Source organism: Muntiacus reevesi, chromosome 12 (assembly GCF_963930625.1).
Source record: "Muntiacus reevesi chromosome 12, mMunRee1.1, whole genome shotgun sequence".
Lineage (NCBI taxonomy): Eukaryota > Metazoa > Chordata > Mammalia > Artiodactyla > Cervidae > Muntiacus > Muntiacus reevesi.
This window is the reverse complement of record NC_089260.1, coordinates 45,518,463-45,531,724: the sequence shown is the minus strand read 5'-3', so window position 1 is coordinate 45,531,724 and position 13,262 is coordinate 45,518,463. Positions and strand designations below refer to the sequence as shown.

Sequence of the window (13,262 nt, the reverse complement as noted above, 5' to 3'; positions counted from 1 at the left end):
GAGAAAGCCATCAGTTTCTTTTCTTATTATGCATCTCAAATGACAGTTTCTAGCCATATTGTTTAGCACATGAGTGTTAAAGTCCCTTACGAAAGACTCCTGTAGTTTATATTCAAGCTCTCAGGTTCAGGACTCAGCAGCTTCCTTTATAGTGGGACAGACAGACTAAAAGAGAATGTGTCTTACAAAACAAAGTAGCTGTTCCCTTTCTCATGCTATGCTTATGGTTCTGGTGAAGCATTTAAAAAGTTCTACCTGATTTTTAATTCTGCTATGGCTTAAAAAAGCTATGAACAGTACTTTAGGGAAAGTTTAGCTTCCTCTTTTCAAAAAACCTATTTGCTTTAGTCTCGGAAAGCAAAAGTAACATGCTGCATTATATTTTCCAATCAAATTGCATAGTTGAGGCAAATTCATTTGTGCTTTGTAGCAGAACTCACAGTAGTTGTTCATATCTAAAAACCTTGATTTGTAAATGCAAAGTCACGGTCAAGCTCACCCTTGTTCGGAGTGTATGCTAATGATATGCACTGCCATTACACTTCCCAAGATTTTGTTAACCACGCACCCAGCCTTCTACCATATCAGAGCATGAACGTCAAATTAACATCTCAGAAATGGTAACAAATCTATCTAAACTCCTCCTTGGAGAGAAGGAGGAAAGGCTCATTCTTGTTGAGGTATCCAGCCCTCAATCAACAGTGGCTGTGTATAGTGAGTTTTGTTGGTCTGAGGATTGTGTCTTTAGAGGTTAAAAAAAGAAAGAAAAGAAGGCACGGGTGTTTCTCAAGTCGCCATATTCAACTCAACCAACAGAACCAAAGTCTTTCATTTTCAAGCTTCAGGAGGGAGGCTACATGGGTGCAGGGCTTTCTTCCAGCCCCAGGTCTGGGGAGGAACTTATTGCTTCTGGGAATGGCCCCGGATAGGTCTGTGCTGTGTACTGGATCCCTTTCTGCAGAGCAGTCTCTTCGTGGAATTCTCCCTGGGTGCTGAAAGCGGGACAAGATCTAGTCCGGGCAGCCTTATTGGCGCTGTCGGGGTGGCCCACCGTCTCGCTCACAGTGCTCAGAGGGAACTCTCTCCACCTCTGCCTCTGCAGTTCTTCCTCCTTGTATTTAATGGAGTACCAGGCCAGAAAAATAAATATAAAGCCAACAAATTTGAGGCCGGCTGCTAAACCAAAATAGACGAAACGAAATGACGTGACATTGTACTCCCAGCAAGAGCCTTGCACTCCGCACTCCTGTTGCCAGAGCATGCAGGTGGTGTCAATAACTGCTCCAAAGTAGATTGGGGTCGGAATGTACGCTAGAGGGGCAGGGGAAAGAAAGAGAAAAAGTGTTAGCACATCTTATAACAGGAAACAGATTTGTAAGTTAACAGGATACCTGTTTGCTCTAAAGTCAGTTGAGAGGAGTGGTTTTTCTGCGTTACTTGTTTTTTTGTAAATATACATCACATCTTGTCATAATATTCTTATTATAGACATGTTCACTACTACTTTAAATCTTTCACTTCACGGCTCAGTCAGAATGTGCTTTGGCTTTTAGACATTTTATGATGTTTCTTTTAAAGTATTACTTATTAGACATATTATGATATAATGTCTAAAAAGCAAGAACACATTTTTATGTCTGCTCAATATTAGATAACAACCTAACTTGGAAAAGAATTTTAAAAAGAATAGATGCATGTATATTCATAACTGAATTACTTTGCTATACACCTGAAACTAACACAACTTTGTTAATCAACTATACTCCAATACAAAATAAAAAGCTGAAAAAAAAAGAATATTACAAAAGATTTTATTAAGTTAAAACAACAGCAATAATACATTTTTAGACATAAAAATTTCCATCGATAAAAGTGTAATTAGGGAGGGGAGTTTCCTGCACGTCCAGTGGTTAGGACTCTGCACTTTCACTGTCATGGCCCTGGGTTCAGTTCCTGGCCCAGGAACTAAGATCTTGAAAGCCACATGGCATGGCACCTTCCCCTCAAAAAAGTTAGATTAAAATCTGAAATTTAAAAAAAATAAGCCACTCAATTCAAGGTCCTAGAAGCCTATGATGCCCACTGACAAGTCCTCACTCTTGGTCTGGGGCATCAACCACAACATTAGACAAAAAAGGAATATCAGAGAGGATTCCTGTTGCCAAGGGTCAGATGATTTTTAAATGTTTAAAATGTTTACCCTTCAAAATTTAAATAAGCAACTTGAATTTTTTAAAAAAATTATTTTTTGTCCTGTGGATGATGATACTGATTACTGAGGAAAATAACAGCTGAAGAAAACGACAGACTGCCCCTTAAGAAAGCAAACAATATGCTTGACAATGAGGAAGTCACATAAAAACATACTGAAGTCAGTCAAGGTAACGGAGCACTTCACGCACTGCTCCCTAGTCACTGTCCCAAGACATCACGGGTGATGCAATGTTTGTAGAAGTCAGAAGGATGTTCTTCGAGTCCAAATAAACTCTGTGACTTACCACATTGACACAGCGCGAACGAGCTTCTCTGTTAACAAGAAATCTTGCTGCTATTTAGTCGCTGTCATGTTTGACTCTTTGCAACCCCATGGACTGCAGCCCGCCAGGCTCCTCTGTACATGGAATTTTCCAGGCAAGAATACTGGAGTGGGTTGCCACTTCCTCCTCCAGGGGATCTTCCCGACCCAGGGATAGAACCTATGTCTCCAGCATTGGCAGGTGGATTCTTTACCACTGAGCCACTAAGTAAAGCTTAGTCCCCATATATCAATTTGGACATCTTTTTTTTCATTTAGAATTTTTTATTTCTTTTCCTCAGAAAATCTGATCAGCATACTCTTTACCCAGTCCAGTGCAATTACTAGAAAGAAGTAAGGAACTGAAATTTTTCGACACACATACACACAAAGTTAGCACTAATTCCCATCATTTTCATGTTACAAAGTCACAAAAGGGACAGAAACACCTGGACTGTAAGCCCACAGCAGTTTCTTGGTTCAAGATTTCTTACTGTACAAAACTCTGGGGAATTTAGTCCAAGTGCATGCTCAGAGTGAAAGAGAAACTTATCAGAAGTCAGTTTTGTTTTGTTTTATCAGCGACAGAGTTGGTCCGCTTTGGGTTCAAATCAGAAAATGAGGAAGTTGCGCCTGCCCACTAACGTGTGAACTCCTAGCTAGTACGAATGGTAACAAATGATCTGACTTGACATTTTTAAAGGACAGTGAAAATCTGGCATCTGCAAAGAGGAACTAAAAGGCACTGTGGGAAATTTAGGAACATACCAAGTGTTCTCAGTAAAACAAACTGCATTCCCAGGGCAAAAGGCCTCTCTTCATCTTTTACAGACCTACAAAGAAGGGAAAGAAATATTTTAGAATAAGGGCCTCAAGAAAATGAATGTCAAGTCAAACCTGCTTAGCTGCAGGGCCAGGGACCACATAGATAATGGGCCAAAATACTGAATTCGCTAGAAGTTACTAACAATAGTTGAACAAGACCACTTATCGCTAAATCACTGAATAAAGGTCTCCCCAGTGAAGACTCCAAAGAACTCTGATTAACTCCACTTTTTGTGTAAATAACAGGAGGAAGGACAAAGGTTCAGGGCTGAAAGTACAGAGGCAGCTTTGAGTTTGCAAAATCAACTCTTAAAAAAAAATTGGTAAACCTAACTATTGCATTTCTTTTTCTGTTTGCCTGTACTTTCCAGAATGGCACGCTGAAATTTACTTCTACAATTTCTCAAGGAAAAATACAGAGAAAAGTTTTTTTTCTAACAGTCCCAAAATGTATCAGAAATAAGTCAAAAGCTAGAAACAGAATGAATCCTTCCCTGTCACCTCAATTTTTCTTCTTTTCCTAAAACTTAAGTTTCAAGTAATTCCCACATGGCAGGATGATTGGAGTCTATTGATTTTGTATTAGCAAAGATTAAATGGCTCCTTTTCTGAAGTTTTGGGTTAGAAGACAACTGATGATCTGCCGTGTTTAAACATTATTAAACAGGCACCTCTTTTCTGGTTATTTAACACCTCTTGTAGAATTAAAGTTCAAAGTAATAGGTTAGTAATGATTCCCATTTTTTTCATGATGAAGCACTTTATCCTTTCTAGCCCATACACATAGGGTTCTCAGTATGCAATGTGAAGTTCTCGAGGACCAGTGTGCTTGCCATCTTTCCCCCTAATTTCTTTATTTTCTCACAGCAATTTCTCCAGTGTGGTACACACTGTTGTTACTCTATAAGTATCTGCTGACTGAGGATCTGAGGATTGGTCCCAAACCAGTGGGACCAATGGGACTCCTGGGTGCCATTTGTTATTTGCCATCAAGGAACCCATCAGCTGAGCAACATCCAACTCAGCATCCCATAAAAGGGAAGCCAGAATATGCAGAACTAGCAGGCAAGCAGCCCAACCTCCCTGCTAAGAAAGACGTCTCAGCAGATGCATCCCACCCAAAGCCAGCATCCTGGGTTACCAAGGAGCCCAGGGAGGGCACAAAGGGGAGACTGGAGACTGACACCCCTCCTTCCTTCATCACCCTGCATCCCAGTCCCCCTAAAACTGCTGTGGCCATGCTTTCACACTGCCCACTCCCTTCCTTGGTCTACGGCCATCTTTACTGCAAATACTAACACCCTGATTTGAATGTGCTGGTGTCAACATTTTAAATAGAGCCTCCATTAAGGTAACCTCCATGCTCTCTCTTAGAAGCAAAAAAAAAAAAAGAACACACACACAAATGGGATATATAATACGGCAAAAAAAAGCACAGCATGAACAACTTAAAATTACATTTCCTAGTCTGCCCTTTCCTTGATTCAATGCCAAAATGTTATATGATAGTGAAATTAATGAAATAAGCATTTGGAATTGCAAGCTCAGCAACAATGGTCACTGATTCTGGAGGTATTAACTACCTACAAGGTCAGAGATAATATTCTTAGCTGTACGTACGATTTAATCACTTCACCAAATGACTTGTCACCTCTTCTCGGGCCAGACTTCTTGTAGCTAATACAGTCATATCTTTCAGTTCCTGAACTTGAACCTTTCAGTAGAGACTTCAGGAACCAAAGGCATCCAAAAAAATTTCACTGAACTATGGAGATATAATTCATCTAAATAAAAAAAGTTCTGGAGTATGAAAATGTTGCTGGTGTTTAGTTGCTAAGTCATGACCAACTCTTTTGCGACCCCATGCACTGCAGCTCACCAGGCTCCTCTGTCCATGGGATTTCTCAGGCAAGAATACCAGAGTGGGTTGCCATTTCCTTCTCCAGGGGATCTTCCCAACCCAGGGATCAAACCCATGTCTCCTGCACTGGCAGACTGATTCTTTACCACTGAGCCATCTGGGATGCCCAGTGAAATGTTACCATCTTCCTTTCCCTTTCTGACACAGGAAAACTCCCCTGTCTTAAGATCACCAGGTAAATAAATGTCTGTGCACTTTCCTGCAATCTCATTTTGCTCTCGTCACCACTTTGCCACATCAGTTCCCAGTCTGGAATAAAAATTCTGGCAATTCTGAGTGTATAACGCAACCTAGACGTTGAACACCATCCTCACCTGAGTGTTACTATGATGGCTGACGGCTGGGCGCAGGCTGTGATGAAGGTCACTATAAACAGGAACACTAAGAATGGGATGAGGGTGTTACAGGACCGTTTACACTTCCCAGACACAGCGTAGCCGTTCTCATTGAGGTACGTCTTGACGATAACCACGCGGAGCTGGCCGCGCTGTCCCACCGTGGGTGGCGTGATCACCTGGCGGCTCTGGACACAGGTGCATTCTGTGTAGTTCCGTGTCTAAGTGATAACAAAGATCAGTTGGATGCCGATCAACAGCAAAATTCAGCATACGAACCGTCAGAGTTAAAAGGCTCTAAAATCATTCTAGCATTTAAAAATATGCAGAATAGTTCATTGAAAGCATCTTCTGAAAGTTCCCTGGTGGCCTAGTGGTTAAGATTCCAGACTTTCACTGTCGCGGCTCAGGGTTCAATCCCTGATCAGGGAACTGAGGTCCCACAAGTTGTGCAGCACAGCCCAAAAAAAAGAAAAAAGAAAATATCTTTCTCATTTTAACAGTAAGGATTCAAAAAGTGCATCTAACAACATCAAAATCTGCTGCTGAAGGTTGTTTAAACTTTGATCAGAAGCCTTCAATACTCAATTCTATACTATTCATCTTCTATAAGGGCTTCCCAGGTAGCGAGGTGGTAAAGAATCCACCTGCCAATGCAGCAGACTCAGGTTCAATCCCTGGGTCGGGAAGATCCCCTGGAGTAGGAAATGGCAACCCACTCTGGTATTCTTGCCTGGAAAATCCCAGGGACAGAGGAGCCTGGTGGGCTACAGTCCATGGAGTCGCAATGAGTCACACAACATGTGCATGAGCACAACCATGTTCCATATCCTCATGTTGGGTCACAATCAGATGCTGCTTCAATGGATGTTCATTAATTAGGCTCTCCAAACAGAGAAGCCCCTCGAAAACAGGAACTAAGCCTTATTTTTATTTGTGCTCACCAGAGTGCTTAGCAAAACCCTGAAACAGTGTAGGATCAAGTGTAAATATCTGTTAGATAAATGCAGAGAATTCACAACGCAACCATAATGACTTCAGTTAACAATACTAGTGAATGTATCACTGGCTATTTCATTTGAAACCACCTAATACAAGGGACTCAAAAGATGTCTCAAACAAAACAGCCAATTGACCTTTCTGCCTATTATGCTGTTTTTACTGAATGGACATCAGCTGAGCTCACTGTCACTGTGACCTCTCAGCCATCCAGAGAAGCAGGAGGCACAAATACGAAGATGGGGAGCTATGTGGCCGCCTGTGCTCCAAGGACTGTGGGCCTCTTTGTATGAATGAGGACCACGGACCAGAGGACTCAGTGGCTAAGTCCTTCCCTGGGGGCGAGTGAGTTCTCTGGTCTATGGCCCTCATTTGAAGAGCAGGTCTATTGTCCCTTTCAATTCAGTCACACCCTACAGCTCACCAGTTATATAATGAGGAGCCAGCAAGAGGAATCTCAATTCATCACCATAGTTTAAAACTCAGAGATCAAATATGACATCCCCAAGACACGCAGTCAACGGTATCATCCCATATCACCTACACAGAACAAACAAAGGCATCTTAACCTTTCAATGAAAGCAGCTGCCTACAGCCTGTTATTATGCAAAGAATGGAACCAGGCTCAATAAAGAACGGCGTAGAATATGAAAACCTTCTCCCACAGTATCACTGCCTATTTATAATTCACGGGAAAGTGAATTCTCAAAATAGCCTATTCTTGAACTGACAGAAATAACTTTACTCTGAATGTTTAAAAAAAAAATCTGAATTGATAGTCTATGAAAAATGGCCACTACCCATGTTCACAGGCTCTGAGCAGGGGAGGTGCTCTCCTGTTCTCTTCTAGCAGCACAGAGTGTGGTCATCTTGACCTTCACGTCCATCATCACAGGGGCCCTGTTGGGGTAGCAAAGGAGACATCCAGCACTCGACCTTCTCAAGTTTCACTGGGTTGGCACAGGATGTCACTAGCAGGGAATGACATGGAATCAGATCACTATACTCCAAAACCCCAATTATCCCTGGGAAATAAAATAATAGTAATTATTGCATAATTTCCTTTCCTCTGGGTTTTTGACAGAAGCACGTGTGCATTCATGCTCAGTTGCTTCAGTTGTGTCCAACTCTTTTTGACCCCATGGACTGTGGCCCGCCAGGCTCCTCTGTCCATGGGATTCTCCCGGCAAGAATACTGAGTGGGTTGCCGTGCCCTCCTCCAGGGGATCTTCCCGACTCAGGAATCAAACCTATGCTTCCTGTGCCTCCTGCACTGCAGGAGGATTCTTTACCCACTGAGCCGCCTGGAAAGCCCTTGACAGAAAGTATCCTGGATCTTATTTGAAGATTTTGCAAAAGGGAGACTGAAGCCTTCTGTTTGCATACAAAATCTAACAACACTACAGAAACTTGTGAAATATACTCACCCCAGTGCTCACATTCCCACTATTAACACAGCCAGCCAGACAAGGGTTAAAGTATGTAATTCCATCCGATCCACAGACTGGCTCATATTCATGTGTTTTACAACCACAATTAACATTGCAGCTTCCTGTCAGATTCCTATGCGGCATGGTCAGAGAGGGTCTAAGAGAGAGAAGCAGATCATGAGCCGTTAATGTTTGCCAAAATAAAATTCACAGGACAGTTCTTGATGTTATGTAAGGTGTCCATTTTACAGAATACATTCCCATGAAATCAAAGCCATGGTACTATGAAGTAGCACCCAAGATAATTATTTTTATGACTTTAAAACAGAACAGAAAGAAAACATTTTTCAATTTTCCCGTACTACAGATTCAGTACATTTGTATCATATTATTTACCGAGCTTCAATTCCACCCTCCATCTTGGTAATCTGAGCTCAGAAGTTCTAACCTTCATAAAACTAAACTGCTCACTCACTGCAGACACCTGGCTCTATATTGTAACAAATTGAGGCCTAGATTTCTTTTACAGTTAAACTGTAAAATCGAAGAAATATTTTTTGTGCCAAATTAATAACATCTTGATGAGGACATTAATATGGAATCCATCAATCAGAGTTGTCAACACAAGTTCCTTTGACCAAAAGCCTTTGCTCTGGAATAAATTATCAAAGAAAGACAAGAGACTCTAGAATATCAAAAGAAGGTGGTTTTTTGAAGACCATCAGGAATCAGAGCAGTGGTTTGTTTCAGACAACCAGGGAAGAACAATTAAACTCTCCTTCCCTCAAGAATGCCCAGATGTGGGACTTCCCTAGTGGTCCACTGGTTAAGAATCCGCCTGCCAGTGCATGGGACGTGGGTTTGATCCCTGGTCTGAGAAGATTCCACAAGCCGAGGGGCAACAAAGCCTTGTGCACCACAACTACTGAATCTATGAGCCTGTGCTCCTCAACAAGAGAAGCCACAATGAGAAACCCATACACCGCCACTAGAGAGTAGCCCCCTGCCCCTGAAACTAGAGAGCCCACAAACAGCAATGAGGACCCAGCCCTGCCAAAAGCGTTAAGAAAAGAATGAGCAGATGTGGACTCACAGGCAAACACAATAGGTTCTATTTTCTCATGACATCATGATTTCTGATTCAAAGAAATAATACAATGTTGAAAAACTCAAATAAAACCAGTTCAGACAAGAAAAATAAAAGAGCAAAAATGTCAAAAAAGAAGAGACATTACTTTGTCAATAAAGGTCCGTCTAGTCAAGGCTATGGTTTTTCCAGTGGTCATGTGTGGATGTGAGAGTTGGACTATAAGGAAAGCTGAGCGCCAAACAATTGATGCTTCTGAACTGTGGTGTTGGAGAAGACTCTTGAGAGCCCCTTGGATTGCGAGGTGATCCAACCAGTCCATTCTAAAGGAGATCAGTCCTGGGTGTTCACTGGAAGGACCGATGCTGAAGCTGAAACTCCAATACTTCGGCCACCTCATGCAAGAGCCGACTCATTAGAAAAGACCCTGATGCTGGGAAAGATTGAGGCCAGGAGGAGAAGGGGACGATAGAGGATGAGATGGCTGGATGGCATCACCGACTCAATGGACATGAGTTTGGGTGGACTACGGGAGCTCGTGATGGACAGGGAGGTCTGGCGTGCTACAGTCCATGGGGTCGCAAAGAGTTGGACACGACTGAGTGACAACTGAACTGAAAAAGTCAAGTAAGGATATATAGGGCCAGAGAGAGAAGCGTAGGGAGATGGCTATGGAAAGGCAGAGGCAGGCAGGTACTCAGAGGAAACCCATGGAAGGATGAAAGGGCTCTGAGTTCTCACATCCAAAGACCTCCTTCCTTTGCCACCATTTTTAGGTGTCACAAATGGCACCCCACTCCAGTACTTCGCCTGGAAAATTCCATGGACGCAGGAGCCTGGTAGGCTACAGTCCATGGGGTCGCAAAGAGTTGGACACGAATGAGCAACTTCGCTTTCACTTCAATGAAATATTGTTCCTAAAGCCACATGGGCTGAAAATGGCAGATTTCATTCACCTGTCCAACTACTCATCATCCATTCATTCAACAGATATTTAGGAGTGTCTGTCATATGCTAGGATTTACCTTTAATGACTATGTTCAGAAACCGTTCATCCAGAAGTCTCCTGTTGTTTGTTCAAAGGCTTTTCTCCTGTATCCTCCCTCACACTTTGATAACTGAGTCATCAAATTTGAACAAAAGGAACAAACTCACAGCGATATTTAAACTTTATCAGGAAAGCCTTCCAAAGAGGAAAAAGTAAAATAAACTCTGGTCATTCCCATCCCTCCAGTGAAGTAATTTTTATCACAAGACTCTTAATTATTGGGCTTACCAGGTGGCGCTAGTGGTAAAGAACCCGCCTGCCAGTGCAGGAGACATAAAAGACACAGGCTTGATCCATGAATCAAGAAGATCCCCTGGAGGAGGAAGTGGCAACCCATGCCAGTATTTTTAACTGGAGAGTCCCATGGACAGAGGAGCCTAGTGGGCTACAGTCCACAGGGTTGCAAAGAGTTGGACACAGCTGAAGTGACTTAGCACTCATAATTATTATGTTCACAATACCATAACGCTTGGTATTTTGAATCATACCATTTGATAGTTTGAATATACCTTTAAAAGGTGACTCTAAGCCAGCAGTTCTCCACAGGGGCAATTTTGGCAGTGTCAGGAGACATTTTTGTTCCTCACAACTAAAGGGACGTTACTGACATCTAGTGGGTAGGGGCCATGATTGCTTCTAAACGTCCAATAGGGGCCTTCCCTCGTGGTCCAGTGGTTAAGACTTCAGCTTTCAGTGCAAGGGTGGTGGGTTCGATCCCTGGTCGGGGAACTAAGGTCCCACAAGCCCCAGGGTCAACAAAACCAAAGCATAAAACAGAAGCAATATTGTAACAAATTCAACAAAGACTTTAAAAATGGCCCACATCAAAGAAATCTTAAACATGTATATATATTTACATAAATAAATATATAGATATATATAAAGAGCCCAACAATACCCAGAACAGCCCTTGCCCCACAAGAAAGAATAAACTAACCCAAATCTCAGTAGTTTATACTGATCTGAGAAACTCTGGTCTAGACCTATTTCCACATTTCACGGATGATGAAATGGATGTCCAAGGAGGCCAAATGATTCATTATGAGGCTGACTAGTGCTATTTTAACTGGCATCACACAAAACATATTCTTTGTGCATTATTCTTCACTGGTTCTTCAAGAAGCAAATTGCAAGCCTTGATCAAATAAAAGGAATTTATATACCTGCATGCTTAGTCACTAAAAATGACAGGCTTCAAATCCATTCAATAGGGTTATTACTATGCCTATTTAGAAGTCACAAGGAATTTCTTATTAACAGCATGTTTTGTATTCGTTTATGACAGCCACAGATTCCAAATACCCCTCCTTTGTGGGTATGTTCACTCAAGAGAAAGGAATCTAAAGAGAACATCAATAGACACTCACAATGCATGTGATGACAGGAAGGCCAAAGATTTCCTGAGTTCTGGAAACAAAGGCACAGTCCCACGTCACCCTTGGGTACACCTGCTCTTCTCCTGAGATCATGATGTCTGATACAAAGAAATGATGGAGTATCAAAAGTTCTAACAAAATAAAAAGAAACAACAAATATAAAAGAAGTGGGAAAGGCCACAGTGGCACAAAAAAAGAAAGATGCTGACACAGTTAATCCTTTACACTGCACTGATTTAAAAAAAATTATTTTTAAGAATAACACTAAAAAAAAAAAAAAAGAAAAAAAAAAGAATAATACTGTCAGGCTTCCCTGGTAACTCAGAGGGTAGAGAATCTGCCTGCAATGTGGGAGACCTGGGTTTAATCCCTGGGTCAGGAAGATCCCCTGGAAAAGGGAATGGCAACCCACTCCAGTGTTCTTGCCTGGAGAATTCCATGGACAGAGGAACCTGGAAGGCTACAAAGGGGTAGCAAAGAGTTGGACATGACTGAGCGACTAACATTTCCACTTTCTTTCTGCCAATACAGGAGACACGAGTTTGATTCCTGATCTGGGAAGATCCCACATGCCATGGAGCAACTAAGTCCATGCACCACAACAACTGAGCCTGGGCTCTAGAGCCCGGGAGATGCAACCACTGAGCCCCTACCAGCAATTATTGAAGCCCATGCTCCTCAACAAGAGAAGCTACAGCAATGAGAAGCCCACACGCTACAACTAGAGAGTAGCCCCTGCTCAGCACAACTAGAGAAAGCTCATGCATAGCAATGAAGACCCAGACAGTCATAAATAAATTATTTTTAAAAAGAAAGAATAATAATGTCTTATATTACTATAACTTACACTCCAGAAGACAGACTGGATTATAATAATAGTGCAAGTGTTGAAATCTGAGTCACACCAAGCAACCTCTTATTAGCTGAGCCAAGCCTGTCCTGGGAGAACACAATGCACTAGCACTGTAGTATCCACACTCATCCTTTAGCAAAGGGATGGTCCCACCTTTCCAGTAAACAAAAACATCTCCGACAAGTCAGCCTTGCAAGCATGAGGCTCATGTTAATTCAAGGTCCATGTAAGTGTTCTTTCCATGCCAGGAACAAGGACTCACTAACAAATGCCTTATAACTGCATGGTCCAAGCTGGAAACCTGAGTCACACATTACATGTTACTATAAAAATGGTGGAATAATAGAATTAGAGAGATGGGAGGAGTTTCTGAGGTTAACTAAGATAACTGACTAATTTCAAAGCCTAGGAAACTATGAGAAGTACAATGACATGCCCTCCCATCATTGAAGCTGTCAGAAAACTAGTCACAGTGAGACCAAAATGAACAAAAAACAGGAAAGAAGAGCAAGCTTGCTGCCTAATCTTCACTGAATCAACTGCTTAAGGATCGATGTTTATTTACAGTAATATACAATAAATGTCTTCCCAGGTGGCTCAGAGGTAAAGAATCCGCCTGCCAGTGCAGGAGATGCCAGAGACATGGGTTCAATCCCTGGGTCAGGAAGATCCCCTGGAGAAGGAAATGGAAACCCTCTCCAGTATTCTTGCCTGAAAAATTCCATGGACAGAGGAGCCTGGCAGACTACAGTCCATGAGGTCACAAAGAGTCGTACATGACTGAGCGACTGAGCACACACATACAACAATAAAACAGTGATTTAATGTAAGCAATGGGCCAAGGAGAAAAAGAAAGATATACCCATTTGAATA

General features: G+C 42.1%; 1 protein-coding gene across 3 annotated transcripts in view; it reads right to left on the bottom strand.

Moving 5' to 3' along the window:
- Positions 1–538: 538 nt before the first annotated feature.
- SLCO5A1 (solute carrier organic anion transporter family member 5A1) overlaps positions 539–13,262 on the bottom strand; it is a 144,893-nt gene continuing 132,169 nt past the window's right edge. For 2 of the 3 annotated variants that reach the window (XM_065903122.1, XM_065903123.1), the window contains 4 exons: positions 8,023–8,182; positions 5,576–5,817; positions 3,284–3,348; positions 539–1,311 (listed from right to left, as the gene is read on the bottom strand). In XM_065903122.1, the coding sequence (XP_065759194.1) occupies positions 854–1,311; positions 3,284–3,348; positions 5,576–5,817; positions 8,023–8,182 (925 nt within the window). In that variant the 3' untranslated portion in view covers positions 539–853. The remainder of the gene's footprint in view (positions 1,312–3,283; positions 3,349–5,575; positions 5,818–8,022; positions 8,183–13,262) is intronic. The other variant, XM_065903124.1, reaches the window with a different exon arrangement.